The sequence below is a fragment of the Bremia lactucae genome, linkage group LG6 (genome assembly GCF_004359215.1).
Source record: "Bremia lactucae strain SF5 linkage group LG6, whole genome shotgun sequence".
Classification (NCBI taxonomy): domain Eukaryota; phylum Oomycota; class Peronosporomycetes; order Peronosporales; family Peronosporaceae; genus Bremia; species Bremia lactucae.
Genome location: NC_090615.1, coordinates 3,392,104 through 3,413,212, shown reverse-complemented (window position 1 = coordinate 3,413,212; position 21,109 = coordinate 3,392,104). Strand labels below are relative to the sequence as shown.

Sequence of the window (21,109 nt, the reverse complement as noted above, 5' to 3'; positions counted from 1 at the left end):
AAGCTTTGTCTGCTCGGCTTACAATTCAGTAACAATTTTTTGCTGCTGCATTTAGTTCTCAAGCTAAATCGTGCTACTTGAGGCTTTTTCTTGCGACGGCCATTCTCTTCTCACGTTGTCGATCATATTCTCAGGTGACTTCGCTATTTTATTATTACATACAGTACTCACCCTAAACGCTTTGAGTTTCCTCACTTTCTTCTCGCTCGTGGCGCGCTCTCTCGATCCCCTCGTGGGCCTTTTCGGAATTCATCATGGAATTCTTTTTTCAAGCGCTCAACGTCCATATAGCCATGCATTTGCAACTTAGAGAGAGCTCTAAATAACTATCGCTGCGTGCATCTTTTTAATTTAAAGCTCTGAGCTCCATGTTGTTTGCGTCGCTATAACTTGAGTCTTTCATACAAGATGTGATAGAGCGCGATAAATCGCCGAGAGCTTTGGGCCAATGTTAAAGTTCCCTGGTTTGAAAAAATAAGCATTAAGTTGCATGATGCGCTTCTTTCTGGTATGATCGGAAATCTCCTGCATCAAATTTTAGATTCGCTTTGCTGTTTGTTTATTGATGCAGACGGCGCTTAATCATTTATGAGAACCTTTGTAGACGGCAAGAAACACGAGGAAATCGTAGTTGGGTTGCCCAACGTCGCCGTATTTACAAGTAGTAGCAGCTTCAATACTCAATGTCCGCGACAAATTCTGCCTCAACATGAGCTAACACAACATTATGTACTTGTTATATCTGACACTTTTTCAAACATGGTTTGAAGCTTGTAAGGCGTATTACTGGTACAATTATCGAGTGTGATAATTCGAGGACACTGCATGTCGTCGAATAGCTTTCATTTAATGATTATAATCCTCACAAATAATGTCGTGTCGAGGATCTAATCTTTTTCGAGGTTCAGCCGCAGCTCCTTAATTTGAGATTCGCTCAGTTGCTGAATTACTGCACCTTCTAGTTGATAAAAGGCTTGAATTGCCTCGTGTTGGCAGAAGTCTCGAAGGACAGCAGCTTTCTCGGGACCACGGGCCTTTTCGGCATAATACTTGTCAAAATCTTGAATCGCAGTAAGCGTAGCCGTAAAAGCATCGGTTTGGTCGAAAAGACACCGATAGACCATCCCCGAGGTTCAGACCAAAATCAAAATCACTCGATATAACAATTTAATGCAAGTAATGTGTCCCTTTTCTATCTATTCTAATCTGCTCCAGGGCGAAGCACTTTTTTCTTACGAACCGCCGCAGACGTCGAGCCCTTAAGCACAGCAAATTTGCGCTTTCGCATCTTCTTCACCTGGTGTTTTCGCTCGTTCTTTTGTAGCCGCCGTTGGGCAGCACGCTTCGGGTCCGATACGGCTTCAGTCCGACGCTGCAACTTGCGTGAAGCACGACGTACAGCCATCTTTTTCTGTACAAAAGAATACGCCTCTAAGAATGCCGTCGCCCCTAGCTTTTGCTCAAGTAGCTGCAAGACCTCCTGAGCCAGAATCGCGCTTTCAGGAGGCGCTACTGGTTCCTTAGCAGAGCTACTTCTTCGATTCTTACAATAGTGCTGTTGCCTTTGCAGCATCGCTTGCTCTTGCTGTACCAGAACCTCTTCTCGTTTGCGAATTGACCGATACAGTGGATTTATTATCTGCACGACATACTTTTGCGCAAAGATTCCGTCATGGCTGTGCAACAAAGCAGCAAATAGCTTAAACACCACAGTTTGCACCTCGTCACTACAGGTCGTGTCGCGAGCTATGTACGATAAACGGGTTAGCAGCCACCCCGTAGGTGTCCGTGACTTGTCCCGCTCGTCATTTTTTTCCTGCTCCTCGCGACAACGCAGTTCTGCATCTTCCTTCTCATCTATCGTTTCCTGCACGTCTTCAATTTCTTCAACAGCCGCGTCATCTTCAGCAATTGCATCGACATTCTCTAATGATCCAATCGCTGAATTCGTCACATCCTGTGGAACATCCGTGCTCTCAAGTGCTTCACACAGGAACAATAACGCAGCAAGCACCTCAGTCGCCAGCTCCTCCTTCAATACTGGAGTTTCTAGTAGTTTGCAAAATGCACTAGACCAAGCGAAGAGACGTCCAGGACGCTGAAAATATGCTGATCCGTTGTGCAGACGCTTGAGAGCATCTCCAGACAAACGCTTAACAGGAGCTGCATAACTAAGCGATTTGGCTTGACGACGGCGCAGATAGGACGTTAACAAACGAGTAACACCAAGTCGCACCCACGCATGGGGGTACTGCAGCAGTGGCAGTGCTACAAGATCCAAGAAATTGTCGGTCGATTCTGGCTTTTCCAGCCACAATTCATAAGGGCCAGCAAGATGATCACTGAAGGCGGTAAGTGCCGCGCACACATGATACGTCGGCTGCCATCGAACCTGATTGCTATCTTCGACTGTCTGAAGCTCACGCTGACGAAGCTCAAGCGCTGGACGGGCAGCAAGCAGTACCTGAAGAGCACTTTGTTCGAAAAATTCGGGTCGAGTCTCTAGCACCAACGTCGTTACCTGTGCTGCAGTTCCTAGCAACTTGACAGCATCAGCAGCAGCCGACTTGGACGCTTGTGTCCACCACGATACGACAAGCATAATGCTTTCGTTCAGTTCCTTGTTGCCAAGTCGACGCACTAACGTGACGAGTGCAGCACGGGCGAGATCGCGACACTCGGATGCTTCATCGTTGGCCAAACGCAGCACAAGCGGTAGAAAGAAGTACTGGGAGCGAGCATTAACGAGATCCTGAGGAAGCTTCAATAGCAGTGAGCGTAGAGCCTCCAGTACAGCAGAGCGCCCGGTAGCATATCCGTAGCTCAGGTTGTCGACCAAAAACTTGAGATGATGAGAGAGACGTTTATTACCAAGTGGGTATTCCAGCAGAAACGTCAGGTAAATTGTCGCACAATTAAGACGCGCGCCGGGAGCATCGCTCTGCACTAGAAGTTCTCCTACACGAAGCATCACATCGTACACTTCACTAATGACTAGACGCGAATTGACAATGGCCTTCAGCAAGGCAAAAGTCGCATTTTGATGGTCTTGTTCGTCAAGATCTGCGCGTAAAAAACTTAAAAGCACCCGTAGCTGGGGTTCGGTCATTCGTAAAGTTTTACACTTAGAATTCTTGGCAGAAGTCCCCTTACTCTGAGCCAGCTCCAATCCTTGCTGTTGTCTCAGAAGAGCTGTCAGAGTACGATAACACGTCTGCACCATCTCGTTGCGCGTGGCTGCTCCAGCCTGCTGCAGGATCTTAAATAGACGGCCAAGTAGTGAAGATTGTGCGAATCGTAAGGCAGGTAGCTCATTTTGTCTAGGAAGCAGTGATCCTAGGCACTTTAATGTATTAATCACAGCACGATCATCCTTCGATTCGCCAACACAGCGCATAAGGAGTGGTACCAGTGGATCAACAAGTTCAGCCGGTGCATCAGCAGTCTTCTTGACATCGTTGCTTTGAATCTTCGTACTTCCGCTTTTGCGAAGAAAAGTATAAATCAAAACTACTGCAAAATTTAGCAGCTCTCGGACATGCGCCGTGCTCTCAGCCATGAGAGCAGCAATTGCCTCTCGCTTTTGCTTTTTGGTCTTACATTCCTGCTGTTGACGCATCTTGTCGAAACCAGTAACTTGCTGTTGCATCGCGACGTGCGCAGTCTCTCGAGCACTCACTCGTTTTGCGAGTAACTTTGTAGCTGCAGCACTCTTTTCCGACACAAGCCACGACGTTAGCACTGCTGTACTGCTCCTACTAGATTCATATTGCTTCGTTTCTCCCTCAATTTGTGGTCGCAAGCTTTCCAGACATGAGCTTAAGACATTATATGCATACAGAAACAAATACGACGAGTCCACAGACGGATTCGTTGCAAGTCCAATCGCCACATGCTTCAGCGCCTCCTCTAATGCGGCTGTGGCTTGTGCTCCCATGTCTGTAGCCTGATATCGCTTAACAAGGGCACTTACTACTTCATGAATGCTTGGATTAGGAAGAAAGCGGATTGATTTAGCCAACAATTCGAGTGAGTCCAGACTCCGACCACCACTCGCGCGTGCCTCTTTGATCTTAGATTTCTGAGAAAACTTGCGTGCCAGGCCTCCAGCAGCAGCCTCAGTAGCTTCATTAATTGTCGTCATACCCTGGAACAATTCTGCAGCCAAAATCTCCATCAGACTAGGCACACAAGCATCGAGCGGTGACGCAAACTCCGCCTCCCGCTTAGCTTCTTGCTCCTTGCTTTCTGTCAAAAGCAACGACTGTGGCTTCACTAATGATTTAGTCTCTCCGTCTGCCTGCACGATCTCCGGTAGCTTTTCCAGCAGCGCATGTACGGTGAAAGACAGCACGTGAACCATGTAGCCATCGCGCAGCGTGTGATGAAGTTCGTTTACGATTGGCAAAAGAAACTTTGCACCAAGCTCTACACCGACACGAACAAGCGTCGTGCGAGCCGACACGCGCACGGCCTCTTCTTTACTTTTAAGCAAATTTGCAAATTTAATCAGCAGCTTAGGAAGCTCCCGTTGAAAAACCGCCGCACGCAGACGGCGCAATACCTTCACGACTGCAAGAGCGAGAGGTACACGCACGGCTACGGCTGCTTCCGAGAGAGAAACCGACTCGAAGTCATTTTGTGACTTTGTGCGCTTTTTTGACGCCACACTTCTAAACAAATGTGAGTAGAGCATCGGAAGGACTTGTGTCTCCATGTTATCCTGCATCTTGGAAGACCTTTCGACTTCTTCAGTTTCATCTTCAGCTGTATCGGGTTTGTCACTTGTCTGCTTAGTGCAGTCAGACGTCGACACTTTCCATTGAGTCGCAGCACCTGGAGTCTCGTAGTGGAAGTGATCGACGACTGCACAAATAGACATAATAATTCCCCCTTCCATCTCAGCATGTCTATCAATCGACATAAGCAGCCGACGAAGAAGTGAAAGGTAATGCGACCAGCTCAAGAGCCCGGCCGCGCTTCCAACACATGCCGCGGCTTCAGCACGTAAAGATTCTTGGCTCTTGGCATGTGTCTCGTAGACAAAGTGTAGGACAAGTGGCAAAATAATTGTATTCACCGTCCCGATTGAAAAGCACTGGGATTGTTCCTTTTCTTTATCATCAACGTCCGTTTTCGCCTTTAAAGCCATCGAAACCATTGAGCCACTGAGACGCTGTAGTGCACGACGTTTGCGATGAGCTTGGATGTGATTAATATTGTAAAAGAAATCGACTTCAGGATCTTTCTGGTTGCGCACTAATGCTAAATCGGTGGGAACGAATGCAAACGATTGAAACACCTGGTGGTGATCCGCCAGATAACCCAGCAAAGTCACAAACCCTTGTCGCGTATTTTCCTCAGTCGAACGGAGACTTGCTCGTACGCATGGCATCACTAATGACTCTAGTGCCTTTATCATCGGAAGATTTACCGCATTTTCACGCACCTCACACTCCGATGCAGCCTTGGCGGCTACATCCAGGAAGGTTTTAAGACTAGCAAGCGCGCCGCTACGCACTGAAAACTCCTTTTCATGCATCGACTGTAGACACTGCGCCACAAGTGGTGCTAGCGAATGTGTTTGTTCTGTAAATCCTGCAAATCGCGACGAGTTCAAGCGATTCAGCGCCATAAGGCGGCGCTCATAATCCGTGTCATCGATGCACTTGACATTATATGCGTTAAGATCAATCAGCAACTCGGCAACAGGAGATAGCTCTGTTAGCTTAGGGTGTGCACCAAGTGCTTTAAAAACTGCCACAAGCTTAAGGCGAGGATCGCGATCTATAACGCAGTTTGGACCCGGGGCCAATAAACGCGCAAGGGAAAGCACATGCTTTGTAGGCTCCGACAGCTTCGGTACTATGTGTGTCAGAACATCCAGCAAATTTTCTTTGTCCTTTGCCGATGTTTGGTGGGTGCGCTGCAAGAAAGGCAAGAGCAATTGAAACAAATCTTGCGCTGCAGCCTCAATATCCGAGACTTCCAAGTGATGCGAGAGACGGCAAAGAAAACTGAGTTCCTTTCGTGACGATCCAGCGTACCGGTCGCTCGCGTAACGCGCCGCCTTGGCCTGGAAACGCTGGATAAATTGCTCTAATACAAACGATATCTGAGGAATCAATAGCAGCTTGTCATGTTGTCCAGAGACAGTAACCGGTTCGGTTTGGTCTCGCAACGACAACAGGCGCTCGTCTCCGTCAAGAAGCGAATCCAAAAACTGAATAATCAAGTCTAAAATTTGAGGTGCAATGCCACGAGAAGTTGTGGACGTTGCACATGACGATGACTGACCCACAGTTAAGCAGGAGATAACAGTAAGAATAAGCGGCTCAGGGATCCACTGACGCGCTTGCTCAGCACGACTTAGTGCTACAAGAAATTCTAGGAGTGCAGATGCCTTATCTGCGCCGATGACTGCATTTGGCAAATGTGCAATCGCATCACGACAACTTTTCAACACTGCCACAACCCAAATTTTGAGTGGCACAAGCGTGTCAAACTACACAAATAAAAGACAATCAGCTGTGAACTCTAAAATTTGCGAAATAGAGCAGTCGTACCATATCGATCATTTCTGCAAGCCGACGGTACGTCAACGAGCGAATCTGCTTTCTAATCGAGTTCGAAGCTTTCACGGTATCAACGCTAGAAAGATTCTCATCAGCTTTCCGCTTTGAACCGATTGCAATCACCGTTTTTATTTCATTTGAATCCTTATTCTTAGAGGCATCCCCGTCAACCTTGTCGCTGGAGGCAATGCTAAGGTTTAGAATAGCCACCAAAACGTCGGCAAGATGTGGTACAAATGGAGCCAATTTCACTCCAAGCTGTGCAAAAAGGTCCTCCAAAAGATTTAGGAATCCCAAGATACGCGAAGGTTGCACAAAGGAAACTGCTGGCACAGGTTTCATCTCCCCGAAAACCACAAAGGCACTTGTAGGGATTTCAATAGTCACATTAAACGCCCGCACTGCCAAATCCACGAAGCTAGCAAGCTCAGGCGTCTCTAAAGCTGCTAAGTACGCTAGAATAGCAGCACGACGAGCAGCTACGGTATCACCGTTATTCCTACCTTTTTTACTAATACACTTGGAGTATAGTACACGCAATAGTAAGGGCAAAAGCTCAGAGCGGTGCTCAGACAAAACGAGCCTATCTCCGTCTCCAATCTTGAAGCTCGCAAGCTCTTCGCGAAACGAAGACGAATCCGTCAGTCGCTTTAGCTGCATCGCGTAAGGAGCGACAGCTTTGTTACCGAACGCCAACAAACAATCTAGCGCTAATTTTGACACCATTTCATCCGACTTCATCAGCAGATCCAGAAACAATTCGTGCAGCAATTGATGTGCATACGCGCCCTTCATATTACGGAAGGCAGCAAAAAGCTTCAAGTGATCTACAAGCTTGCCACGCACTTCTTTTGTCAAAAGATCGCGAGATTCAACGGGTTGACGCCAGTCTAAAGACTTTATATCGTTTGTAACATTTGACTCGGCAAGCTTTTGAAGGACGTCGTCGATTTTTTCGAGACGATCTTTGTTCAGCTCGTCAGTGTAAATGGATCTATACTGGTCCTTGAGGAATGTAAGGAAAAGCGGCACCACAAATCTCGTCTTCGCTTCAACAAGGTCTGAGACCTTTAGTAGCCCCTTCCACAGGAGCGAGTGGTGTGTGATAGCGTCTGTAGCAGTACAGCTAGGCACCTTTCCCTGCTCCAACATACAAGCATGCTCAAATTCGTCAACAGCAGCATTTAAGCTGCTTAGTCCACGCATTTGATCAGCGTCTTGATGTCTGTGAGAAGCCGTTAATAGCACTGAGCTCATGCAAGGCCAAAATTCATGAAAGTGCAGCCGGAGAGCAATCTCGACCGCCTCGGCGATATGCGGCCAGATCGACGAGTATTTGACGTGGTATAGACCGAGCAGCAGATTCATAGCGATTTTCTTGTATTGTGCAGGGGTGTAAGGTGAGCGCAGCAGAACTTTAACACGCGTCAGCAGGCGCACTACCTCACGTTCAGTGTCCACAGAAATATCTTTACACGAAAGCTCGAGGTCTACACAAACATCTAGCAATTCGCTCGGACCACTTAGCATTCCGTCGTCGGAGTCTAGGCAATTCAGACGATTATATTTAGCTAATAACTGCAGCGTCACTAAGCGTAAGTCGTGGGCTGGAGATCTTAGCGTGGCAAGAAGCATATTTGCTACTCGTAACATCGCATCAACCGTAAATACTTCCTTTCGCTTCTCTTCCGGTTCCATATCAATTAACATTATTAGGGTTGACAGAGTAGTGAGCGAAAATTCATTGTTCAGCAGCGATTGCTCTACATACGTCGCCGCCAATACTGCATTCACGCTTGTTTGGTGCTTTGCGATTTGTTGCAATTGCCATAGCTCTGAACGCAGACACGCAACTTGAGGCAAATATTCACCCATTAAAAGCTTGTCACACAATTCTACCAAGGGCGTCGCAAAGCTTATCGTTTTAGTTTTATCCAGCTGCAATAGCTGCAAAACTTTACAAAATTTCCAACTCGCGGCTAAATGTTCCATGTTTAGGCTACCCTCGCCTTCCTTTAAAAGCTTGCGACCAGCGTCAAAAAGTGTCTTCTCAGCATCTACGTCAATTGTTTTGAACAAGAACAACCAGACTGGGCGTCGGGCCTCTGACCAAACCAGAAGAGAGCTTTGTCCATTCTTTATTTCATCTGCATTGCCAGCAATGTAATTACCTAGCTGCCACAGCAAGGAAGTAAATGCAGCTATATCTGCCTTCACAAGAGTGTTCAGCGCGTACTTGAGTGCATTCGGAAGTAGAAACTTGATCACAAAATCCAAGTGCACGTAAGAATTGTGCAACTGCTGGGTTACAAATTCGAGTATCTTATGCGACCAATACATCTGCTTTCCCTTAATAGCTGCTGCATCAAAAACAGTCACCATTTGAGCAGCAATGGTATTAATTTCAGCGGGAAAAAGCCGCCAAACCGCTTCAAGCGTCTGCAAGACCACGTCGCTCAAAAAAGTGCTTTCGGATATCAGAACTTTATTGTCAGCATCTAGTAGCGCAGCGCAGACCTTATGTACACTCGACACACGCCCATGACTTGCATCGCTTGCTCCCGTTATTAGTTTACCCGTTCGCGAAATCAGAAAACTAAAAAATACACGTAGCACACGACTCAGGTACAAATCGTCCGCTTCTGTCGGAGCATGATCTTCATGACGAAGATTCGTCACCTTGCAGCATACCAAAACCAAACACTCAAGCATTGCGCCTGAATGGTCCGCATCCGTATATTTAATCATCAGTCCACAAGTTAGATACACAATCGTAAACACCGTTTCCTGCTGTTCCATAGGATCTTGTACTCCGTCTTTTGGCCGAAACGAGCTTAGCAAAAACAGCAGTACTTCGCGCATCCGCGAGTGGAATCCGTGATTAACATTTGTAACCAGCGCAAAAAACAACTTGGCTGAGCCATCCCTTAATGTTTCATTGTTGCTGCCTGATCCCTTCACTAAAGCCGTCAAGTACGCACGTAAATACTTCTTCATAGCCTTGGGAGATTCCAATCGCCGCAGCAGCACAGCTAGCGTTTGAGCCGCAAAACTGCGGACAAATTCCCTTGGGTGGCCAAGTAATGGAAAATAACATTTGTGCACGGCGTCCATGTCAGCCAGAAGTTGCATTCGAAGGTATTTAAATAACATCGTAAGCGTCTTGAATACTTGTGTACTGAGCTCTGGGTCCTTCGTATCAATGCCAGCCACTATTAGTGGCAACAGTCCTGCGAAATATGGATAGAATTCTTTACCAAGCTCTCGCGCCAGCGCCGTGATGAGCTTGAACACAGGCACGAGTCGTTGACGCTGCACGACGGGGTCCTGCACATCATCTTGGACCATTTGGAGCTCCTTCTGTAACATCTTAATCACGCTTTTAAGGTGATGCAACAGCTGGGGAATGGTAGTCACTAATGGCTGCAAGCTGCGGAACAGGAACTGAGAACTGTCGAGCGTCGTTAGCTCTGATTGAAGGCTCAGCTCTTCCCGAAACGAGAGCTGTGACGCTTCATCTGTTGCACCCGTGGTCTTTACGTGCAGCGTAAGATCATGCTGCAGATTACTTAGGCGTTCCTCGACTTTTTGAAAGCGATGACGCCGCTTCTTGACCCTAGGAGGCTCCATTAAGTCGTGGCGTTTCAAAGTCTCCAAACCAGTCAATTCTTTGGTTTATAACATAAAGAAGGGCCAGCAACTAAATTGAAATATAGATTAATTCGATTTTTATTTTAACTTGAATTGTCAAAACGAGCCATCTAAAGTACCAATAATGGTAACAACATCAGCAATCATATGGTTTTTAGAGATAAAATTCAAAGCTTGTAAATGGAAAAACCCTGGAGATTTTATTTTACATCGATAGGGTTTACCTGGTTTATTTTTGTTACCTTCTATTTAAGGAATTGTTAGATTCACTCTCTTTTAAGTCATTCAGTTGAAAATCACTCCTTTTAAGCCACTTGACCAAGAGCTTTTGGTCACGTTAAAGCGATTACTCTTCAGATTTCAACGGGTGCAACCGACTGATTCTCCACTTTTGAATTCCAAGAGGGACATTTGCCCTATTCGTGACTAACCTATCACCAACTTTAATTATGCCTCGTGAGAATGGTACTGTAGGGAGAACATCATTCTAGCAAGGCAGTCATGCTAGAACGAAAACAAATGGTGTCTGACACCACACTCTCACTTCTTCACATACAACGGATGCAACCGACTTGTCTTCGACTTCAAGATTGGAGGCTTTGCTTTCGTAAAACCACAAAGAGATGCTGCATTCAGGCAGAACAGCTGACGCGCAGCAACTCGTTGTTCACTATTGGCATGCTCCCTCCCCAAGAGGTCGGATGGGATAGCCGTGAAGAACTGCTCTCCGCATCACAGGAATAGTAGCGTGATTCCCTCCCTCTAGCTTGCACACAGGATCTGGGAGCGGAAGGCGTCGTTACGACTCGTAACAAGTATTTTACAAGCAAGCGCTTCGTGGCGCTTTAGCGACTTCTTGGCCAGTCACTATGTAGAACAGGCGCGGTATCTGGGCAATCGGAAACGCCGTCTCCGCCGCTGCCCCCGCCGCCGTTCCCCACGTGAAACTCAATGTAATACATTTAATTTTCAATTTTAGTGGCACTGAAATGAGATGTAATTGACGCGCGTCCACCAGCATTCGGAGACTCCGACAATATTTCCACATTTGCAGAACTCGTCGAAATATTTTTGGGTTGCATACTGCTTCTTGCAATTGTCAGCGGTATTTTTATTTATACGGCAAAATCAGCGCAAGTTTAAGGACGATGGGAAAACTGATGCGATGGCCGCCATAAAGGCCAGTTCCCGGTCTGTGACAATTACCTTCGGTGCAGAACCATTAATCGCACGGTTGACAATTTCGACATTGCCCAGTTCCTCATGCATTTTCATAGAAAGCTTTTCTACCTTTTTCGTTTAGTCGAGGATGCAGAAACCTTTATACATGCATTCTATCACAACAACGTAATTGTATCGGTTCGCCAGCTTCATGCTGTCCGTATCTGTAAACTTGTAAGCCGGTGATGTTTCTGCGTTCATTTGTGACAATATAGTGCACATAGTCACACTCTCAAAGATTGTTGGAAGCGTTCCCAGGGAGTTCTTCCCGCGAGTTGGACACTTCGAACATTGACTCGTGCGTTGTACAAAGTGCGCAGGTTTGCGCAAGTTTTCTTTTTCGTCATCCATAGTGTTGACAGAATTGTATTTGGTTTGACACCCGCATTCGTCATTTTTCAGCACTTCTGTCTGCTTTTCGGTCAGCTTTGTGTGGGTCATGCCCGGAAAATGAAGAGGACATATGCAATTGTGCTCGCTGTTTATTGTATTCAGCTTCCATTCCCCGCTCTTTTGGAATAATTCGCAGAGAGGAGAAAGGGGCAATCAGCGCGCCGAGATGTCGTCTGTCGCTTCCAATGTGCTGCTGCCGCGTTAACGGGGCTTAAGGATTTATCCCACTTTAACAGTGAGGATGTTGATCCGTCGCTCATTGCCGACTACAATAAGTCGACTTCGCTGTCATCACCTCATAGTATTGATGCGGAGAACGAGCTAAATAGGAAGAATGATGGCGCAGTAATATTTGAAGAGGTGAGCGCCACCACGGTCACATTTCAAGTGCGCTTATGTTGGTAACCGAACGTCTAATAGTGACTACGTTCCCTAGCCAACAGCCATTTGTAAGGACTTACGTGACACTAGGTATATATAAAAGTGAGGGTGCTGACAAACTAACATGTATGTCCTAGAGCTAACCGCTGTTTCTGTCGTTTTTCTTCTCTTTCTAATTGTTCTTATGATTTCCAATACAAAATATCAAGTATACCTAAATGGTATCCTAAACTTGTCAACTACCCACTTGCAATGACTATTAGTGACCGAAATGACGGCTGGCGCTAATCGCAACTCACAATCTTCAACCTCAACTTCCAACACTCCTCCTCGATTATGCCTCCGCTCTTCTCTCTCTCCATCTTCCAACGTCCTTAAACGTCCTTTGCCTCCTTGAGCTCCTCACGCGCGCCTCCAACATGTCGCGTACTATGATGCAGCCATCTCGCCCGCTCTCGCTCCTCCGACTCTTCATCCACGTCGCGCTCTTACTGAAGCTGCACCAGGCTGCGCAGCGCCGCCAGCTTGGTTGCATCGAGGGCTTTCGTCATCAGGTCTGCGATCATCAGCTCGGATCGAACGTGCTGCGCCGTGACGATGCCTCGTCGAGCGAGGTCGCGCAGATACTTGTGCCGCACGTCGATGTGCTTGGCCTTGATCGAGGAGGCTTCGCCTTCGATCTGGCTGATGGCTGCTTGGTTGTCCACGTGCATCAGCATTGGGACAACCGGCGCCATGCCCACCTCTCCGAGCATCTGGTGCAAGCCAATGAACTCGCGGGCGACCTCCAATGCCGCGACGAACTCGGCCTCCACCTTCGAGAGGATCACACCGCCCTGTTTCTTTGCGGTCCACGACACCGCCATCCCATTGAAGAGAACGACGCCTTCAGTTAGCGACTTCCGATCTGCTTTGTCAGCTGCGAAGTCGGCGTCGCTGTAGGCTTCGAGCTGCAGCGCGTCGCGACTCGTTCGCGCCGGCGCCATCTCGAGCTTTAGCGGCGGTGCCCTTGAGGTACCGTGCGACACGCTTGGCGAGCTTCCAGTCGAGCAACTGCGGCGCATGCGTCTGTCTAGTCGCTTTGTGAACTGCAAAGGCAATGTCCGGCCTCGAGCACCGCGCGACCCACAGTAGGCTCCCGACGAGCGACTGGAACGCGTTCACCGTCGCACCACCGCCTGCGCTCGTCGTTTCCAGCAGTGCGGCATCGTTGTCTACCACCTCGTAGCAGTCGTCTCCAATCGGCGTCGTTGTCGGGTTCGCATCGCTCATCTCATGAGCACGCAGGAGCTCCATGATGGCCTCCTCTGGTCGATGCAGTACGCGCCGTCACTTCCGAGTTCCACTCGCATCCCCAGTTACTTGTGGACGTGGCCGAGAACCTTGATCGACAGCGACGCCAGGCTCGCGAAGAAGCTCTCGACCGCGACACTCGTTCCCGTCGTCAGTGGATCGTCGACGTAGACGCCGACGACGACCAGCTTTTCACCGTCGCGCTTGTAATTTAGACACATGTCTGACACGCAGTGCACGTACCCCGCATCGCTGAGTCGCGCATGGAGCAACTGGCTTTAGAGGCGTCGGGCTTGCTTCAGCCCATACAGGCTCCTCCGCAGCTCCAAGACGACCTCGCCTTGATGCGTAGCGGGGATCTCGCGGAGAGTGCTCACCGATACGGTCATACCGCGTGGCACCTGGAAGCAGATGTCGAAGTGTGCTTCCTTCTCTGCATGCACGTATGCGTTTGAGATACCTCCGTGCTTGGCTGGCACGTCCCACGTTTCTACGAGCGCCAGCACGACCTTTGCCGTCGAGATATCCATCACGGCGGCAAAGATCAGGTAGTAATCGACGCCCAGCACTTGCTCATTGCCGCATGCGACAAGCCACGCCTTGTATCGTTCGAGCTCTCCGAGACTCCCGTGTCGGTCTTAAGAACCCACTTGGAGTGAAGAGCATTCCGCCCGGGATGCGCTTCGTCACGCGCCACACGTCGTTGCTCTCGAGCGCAGCAATCTCCTCTTGCAACGCCGTCTGCCACTCCGCGCGCTTCGAGCTGCGCATGGCCTCATCATAGTTGCGTGGATCGCGCTCAAAAGCTGCGCTGACCACCTCGTCGCTCGCAGCTCGCTCCTCCGGGCGCGCAGCTGCTTGCTTGCGCTTGTCGCGCCCACGGCTTCTTGCTCTTCTCGCAAGCGCCGCGACCATCTTGCACTCTTCCATTGTCGTCGCGGGTCGCCACTGCTGCCGCTGGCGCTGTCTCCTCCGCTTCGTCGTCTCGATAGCCGACTTTCATCGCGCGCTGCTGTTGCGCGTTCTGCGCATCGGACAGCGTGGATATGTTCTTCACGTATTGCGTGACGACCACCTTGTTCTCGCTGGAGGAAAACCTTGTATCCCTTTGTCTCCTCGCTCACGCCCACGATTTTAACTGTTAGCGATCGCTGCTGCAGCGAGCTCTTGCGCGGGTTGTGTAGCACTACACAACGATCCGAAGACGACGATGCTGCGCAGATTCGGCGCCTTGCCGTAAGCACCTCGATAGGTGACGCTCTTTTTGCGTTCGCTCGCGTCGGACTGCGGTTCAAGATGTGAACGGCGTACTGCACCGCGTCGACCCAGAACTGCAACGACAGCTCGCACGCGAACATCATGCTGCGCGCGAGTTTAGTACCGTCCGGTGCTTTCTTTCCGCCTTACCGTTCGATGCCAGGTTTCGCGCTTCCGACACTTGGCGTGCGACACCCGTGCGCTTGCAGAGCAAGTCAACGTTGGCGTACTCTCCACCGCCGTCCGTCCGTGGCACGTGTGAACCTTGAAGCCGAAGAGCTTCTCAAAGTGGACGAAGAACGCCTCAAACTGCTTCGCCGCCGCGTCCTTCGTGCGCGCGAGAAACACGCGGCAGTAGTTCGACTTATGGTCGATAAAGTTCACCAGATATCGATTTCCGAGGCGATCCTGTGGCGTCATCGGGCCCTTGAGGTCCGAGCAGATGACGCCTCCGATCCTGTCGATTGGCGAGTTGGCGCCGCCGTCTGGTGCGACTGCGCGTTGCGCGTGTGCTTGCCCTCGAGGCATGACACGCACGCCATGCGCTTCTCGCTGGTCAGTCGGATGCCCGACGCCGGATTGCGCGCCATACGCCCGATTGTATCGAACGCGAGATGGCCGAGTCGCTGGTGCCAATGCAGTAACAGTAACGAGGCTTTGTGCGTGCCGTCCGCGTGTCGCTGCCATCTAAACGTACAAGACGTTGCTGTCGATCGCGACGTCGAGCGTGACTATACATCGCTTCGCCGCGCTAGCGCGCGTTTTTTGCCGTCGTATACGAGGGCAATTTCTTTGCTTTCCATCTTCCTGTACGAGACAATGTTCTCCGCCAGACGCGGCGCAAGATGGATTTTAGTCAGCGTCACAGTCATCTTCATACTGCGCGCGAGGACCTCGAGGGGTACACTCCCGACACGCGTCTGCCGCAGCGACTCACCATCTGCCATGGCGATCTCATGAACGCAGGCAGTTGAGTCGATCAGCAGCGACTCGTCGTTCACAAGGTGTCTGCTCGCACCGCTGTCGAAGATCCAGTCGCCTCGATCGATGCCAATCGCATTGTTTGGGGCTAGCACGAAGCCGTCCGCGTAGATCGCAGCTCACGCTTTGTCGCTCGCGGCGCTCGCACGAGCCGCTTTGCCTCGCAAGTTTTTTTCCTTCTGCTTTTGGCTCCTTTCGTGCGAGCTGCTGGCGCTTTCTCCGTGAGCGCAAGCACCATGTCGCCGCTCGTGTTGCTCGTCTCGTCATCAATCACGACCTTTTCCTTGCAGTCGGACACGACATGCCCCATCCTGCCGCAGCGGAAACACGTTCGCGTGCCTCGGCGCTTCGTCTCGACATGTTCCGCAACGACCTCGCGACCGACCGCGCCGCTGCCGAGCTCGGTCGACTGCGCAGAGTGCGCCAATTCCTCAGCGTGGCGCAGGTAGTCGAACCGCGTCGAGTCGTACTTCGCCCGCACGACATTCATCAGTTCTGGCGACGCGTAATGCACGATGTTGCGAGTCAGCGCCACCGCGCGCGACGCTGACGGCCACCATATAAAGAAAGTGCTCAGCTCAGGTGCGTCGCGCTTCTTTCTTTGTCATGTACAGCTTCATGGCCTGGGTTGCCGTGATCGTCGTCTTGAACGTCAGGTGCAGCTGCTTCATGACGTGCTCGAGTCTTGGCTGCTGCACCCACCAAGTGTCGACCTGTTTGTGATAGTAGCGCTCCGCATTACCGGCCAAGAAATGGCCGAGGAGGTCGACATTCACGTCTTCCATCCACGAGAAACTGCACGACCCCTCAGCGAGGCTCACGGCGCGCATGTAGGTGCGTCCCTAGTCAAAGAGCCCGCTCACGATCCCTTTGTAGAGCTCCGTCCCAACAAACTTGCGAATGTTGAGCTTGCGCTGACTCGCGGTCGGCATTCCGTAGTTGCCCAACGCTGCCGCCGTGTGCGTCGCAGGTGGCAGCGCTTCTTGACGCGGCGCGACTATGGGCTGGGCTGCTCGTGCGGCATGCGATGCCGAGCTGACGGCTATCCACGCGGCGGCGCGAGCGAGGCGAACATCGACTCGCCGTCTTCTGGCCAGCGAGCGCGCGCGCGAGGTGCTTCTGGTTTCTCCTCCAGCGGCCCAAGCGCGTCGATGGTCATAGGGCGTCCACGCATGTTCGCTCCAAGCTTCGACGCAAACATGCCGCTCTCGACAGCTCCAAACATCCTCTCGTCTTTGTCCCGGACGCGCTGCGAAGACTTGAGCTTCAAAAGGCGGTCGGTCACTGCGGCGAGGGCTGCGAGGATCTTGTCATCGGTCGCCTCGCCCATTTCGCGAGCGGGCGATTTTTCGACGACTGCCGGCGTGTTCACCGACGAAGGCGCACGCGCTGGCGAGCCATGCCCTTGCGAAGCTCGCGACACCTCCTGGTGTCTTGGTGGCCGCTTCAGTTGCTCTAGCCATTGGGCTCATAACCTGTTGGCAAGTATGTTTGTTGCAGTAGGAAGACGATACGATTCTATATATTGAGTGCTTTGTCTCCTGTCCGTTAAATTATTTCACACTTATAAATAAAATTTGTTGTTTTTATATAAAATAAGTTTTTAATAGAATTTATTTCATACTAAAAAAATTTAAAAAAATGTATTATTTAAGATATTTTAAACAATAAAAAAGTCTGCCTCCTAGCCACTCTTTCTACTAACAGTCTGTGCTCCAACCGTCTGAAAGACAAGATGATTGCTGACCAACTTGTCTACTACCCACTTGCACATACTATCCGTGACCGAAATGACAACTGGGGTTAATCGCAACTCACAATGTTCAACGTCAACTTCCAACACAACAGGCGCTTGCATGCCCAAGATACTGGTTGCGGTTCGTAACGACGCCTTCCGCTCCTAAATCCTGTGTGCAAGCTGTGTGGCGCGAGCTACGTCATGACATCCTCCCAGACTCGACTTCGCGTTGGTAGTGATGAAAGTCTTAGACTAGTTGCTTCCAATGCGGAACTCCGCGAAATGAGTTTTTACACTCCCAGGCATAGTCGCAGCTGGGGAGATTGTGCCACTTCACGAGCCATTCGACTTGACGACTTCGCTGGCGACGCTGTAGTAGTTTCTCTGCGATGCAAACTTCTTCACCCGTATCTTCTTGCAACACTATCGGCTATCGTCGTTGCTTTGGTATCGGTCTTCCGGCAAAGTCGCTAACGTCTGGGTGATAATTGGATAACAGATCGACGTTGAATGATAAATGTTTTTTTTCATGGTGCATCGTAGCTTTAGCTTGGCTACGTTCTCGCTGATCTTAATTTCGAAGGGTCCAACCTTTTTGCTGCCAGCTTGGCTTTGTAATATTTCGAATGAGGTTTGTGGTTTTGAGTGATAATTTCTTTTAAGGTCGGAGATTTGGTTTTGCTTGACACCAAAAACTTGACTGCCTCTTTTTGTCGAAATGCTTCTTCTGCTAGAGTTGTACATCTTGTAAATTTTGCGTGTCCTTAAAGCTAACTCCTTACAATATTTTGCAAAATTCACAGCAAACTCGGAGATTGGTAGTTCTTCCTTACTAGCTTGAAACTCTTTATGATCATGTGCAATCAAATACAACCTTTGCGTCCAGCATCGATCTTCAAATTTGTCAAGTTAGTGAATACGTTTACTGACGTGGCGAAACCGTACTCAACTGTTGACAGGAGCTTTGCCTAATCGGCACCACTGTGTGTCACCATGCATCGTAGAGCATCTTCAAGCACCAAATTTTGACTTTGTTTGTATATCAGCTTGAGCTGCCGGAGCGGTCGTCATATGTATCTTGACGCCCAGCTTTACCCAATCGGCACCACTGTGCATCGTAGAAAATCTTCAAGCACCAAATTTTAACATTTGGTTTCACATCAGCTTGTGCTGTAGGAGCGGTCGTCACACGTATCTTGATGCACATCAGCGATTTGCAAGAGCTAGCTGTCAAATTCGGATCTCTATTGCTTATGATAACTTTTGGCAGCCCATGCTGTCTGACGACGGCTTAGAAGAACAGCATTGCAACACCTTTGGAGTCGGCAGTCGTATATGTAGGCGCATATATCTTTTTTTTATAACATATCGACAACGACGATGATCGCATCAAATCAGTCAGATACAGGTAGACCAGTAATAAAGTCCATGGACACGATTTCCCAACATTCATTTGAATTGGAATAGGCATCATAAGACTTTTTTCCGCTGATTGCTTGCCTTCCAACGTGCACATGTTTCACATGTCGCGTCGTATTTTTACAAGGTGTCCGATATTTTAGGCCAGTAGTACCACTGCTTCAATTTCATATAAGTCTTGTGAACTCCTGGATGAACTTCTATTGCTGCACTGTGTATCTCTTTTAAGATTTTTGTACTTAGTCAGGGTACGTCGATAACGCATATTTCCCGAACTGCATTATCATCTTTCATATAAACAAGACCTTTTTCGATAACGAACTTGTCAATTGGACTTTGTTCTTTCCACATACAAAGTAAATATTCTTTGCTAAATTTCATTTCGCACGTCATTACTAAGATGAACTCTGGTAAGGTGCAGGCCGGCGTTGTGGATGTGCCCTTGTGCCACTCCGACCGGACGACCCCCCCCTGCAATCCCTCATTGTCGACGAGACAATGTTATGCATTTAGGGCAGACAGCAGAGTACGAATTGGCCATATGCCGGACTAGAATTTTAGCCTGCTGCTGTCACGTCTCGTCACACGTATGGACGACGTGAGACAAGTTCGTAACTGTCAAGTCGGGTTGGTCGACCGTGTCGGGTGTTTCTTCCTGGAATTTATCCACAGGCTGCCGAGGGATCAATCCCTCGGATTGCTGAAGTCTCGTCACTTCAGCATTAAGTATTTGAGGAGATTTCTCCTCAAATACGTGGGGACTTATTCTCTCAACGTCTTCCGACCGTGATTGCGCTATCACAGTCGGGTCCTCTACGGTCGACTCTCTACTCGACCTAGGATCATCGCGTCGTCCCTTTTGGACAACCGTTATTTTCCTTGAATCTCGCCCGCTAGGCGTACATTCATGTCTCAATCCACTCGACATATTCGAGTAATTTTTTTCGACGCTGCTTGTGCGCTCGCACAGCCGCCGGAAGCTGACTCCACAGGGTGATTGGTAATCACACTGTGATCTTGCGCAGTCGTACTAACGACCGTACCACAACTGAGGCCATCGCGCTCGCTCGTAGTACATCCACACGCTTGTAGACGGTCCAAAACGTTCACCAGATGGCCATCTGATGAACAAGTGGCAGGCATCTTTACGGATCGATGCTGCCACCTGATCCTTGGCTCATATTTTTTGAGCCAAGGTAAACCTAGGATGACATCAAATTTGTCATCCAAATCCTGTACGATGAAATCATCATCGTACTGTAAATCTTTTAAGTGTAGTGAAATTTCACTACGCGTTTCATTACTATTATCGATGCGCCTGTCGCTAGACGCACCGTCATTCTCGTTGGAGGGATGTCGCGCTCAACATATTTGAGCCTACGACCCTCTAGCGACTGGCGACGAATAAAGTTATTCGACGCTCCGCAGTCCACTAGGGCTCTGAGTGACAAATCATTTGTCACTTTCAACTTCAAGGTGATGAGTGATACCTCATCACCAGGTGCAGAGACACATAATGATTGTGTGTCTGGAGCAACTTTTGTCAAGAGATTTGCAAATTCTCTTGAGGTTGCTGGATCAGTAGGGCGTTGCGCCCCTACTGACCCCGTCCATTTTTTGGCGGTCCGCCTCGCTGTTGCGATTTCGCAACAACGTCGGATCCGCGACCGTTGCCCTTTTTGGCATACGATCCAAAATTACGTTCAGTACCTTTTGGTGCTGGACGTGGGGCACTACACTCATGAGCGTAATGTCCCAATTTTTGGCAGCGATGGCATTTCTGCGATCGCTTATTATTCGAAAAGCGAGGTTTCTCGCTTTCGACATAGGAAAGGTCCATGGGTTCTGGACCTCCTAGTTCGTGTCGTCTAGGTGGACGATATGATGACGAACTTGCTTGAGCCTGTCTCAAGCTAAAGTCCTCCTGTTCCGCTACGGATATTGCTTCTTCAAGCGTATCCAGTTCCAAGCGGAACAGGTGGGTCTTTACGGGACCATCCGTAAGACCTTGCATGAACACCGTAATCAACGTGTGTTCATGGACTGGGTTATTGGTAATACAACTCGCTAAGAGTCGTATGTGCTGGGCATATGCGTGCACATCACGCTTGCCTTGCTTAAGTTTCAGAAGCTCTGAACGAGCTCTGAACTCAGCCCTTGGTGGCTCAAACGTCTGTTTGAGTCGGGTTTTAAAAACCTC

At 49.4% G+C, this 21,109-nt stretch overlaps 3 protein-coding genes across 3 annotated transcripts; all 3 read right to left on the bottom strand.

Annotated features, from left to right (window-relative positions):
• Positions 1 to 887: 887 nt before the first annotated feature.
• On the bottom strand, positions 888 to 1,124 carry CCR75_007477 (uncharacterized protein; the record flags this gene model as incomplete). The annotated part of the gene is made up of 1 exon (XM_067965537.1): positions 888 to 1,124. The coding sequence occupies one exon, from the start codon at positions 1,122 to 1,124 to the stop codon at positions 888 to 890; it is 237 nt and encodes a 78-aa protein (XP_067818158.1).
• A 77-nt stretch (positions 1,125 to 1,201) lies between these two features.
• On the bottom strand, positions 1,202 to 10,205 carry CCR75_007476 (uncharacterized protein; the record flags this gene model as incomplete). Its single annotated transcript, XM_067965536.1, has 2 exons — positions 1,202 to 6,505; positions 6,567 to 10,205. 2 exons carry the CDS (start codon positions 10,203 to 10,205, stop codon positions 1,202 to 1,204), a joined length of 8,943 nt encoding a protein of 2,980 aa, XP_067818159.1.
• Positions 10,206 to 11,525: 1,320 nt separating this feature from the next.
• On the bottom strand, positions 11,526 to 11,888 carry CCR75_007475 (uncharacterized protein; the record flags this gene model as incomplete). The annotated part of the gene is made up of 1 exon (XM_067965535.1): positions 11,526 to 11,888. One exon carries the CDS (start codon positions 11,886 to 11,888, stop codon positions 11,526 to 11,528), a length of 363 nt encoding a protein of 120 aa, XP_067818160.1.
• Positions 11,889 to 21,109: the final 9,221 nt, after the last annotated feature.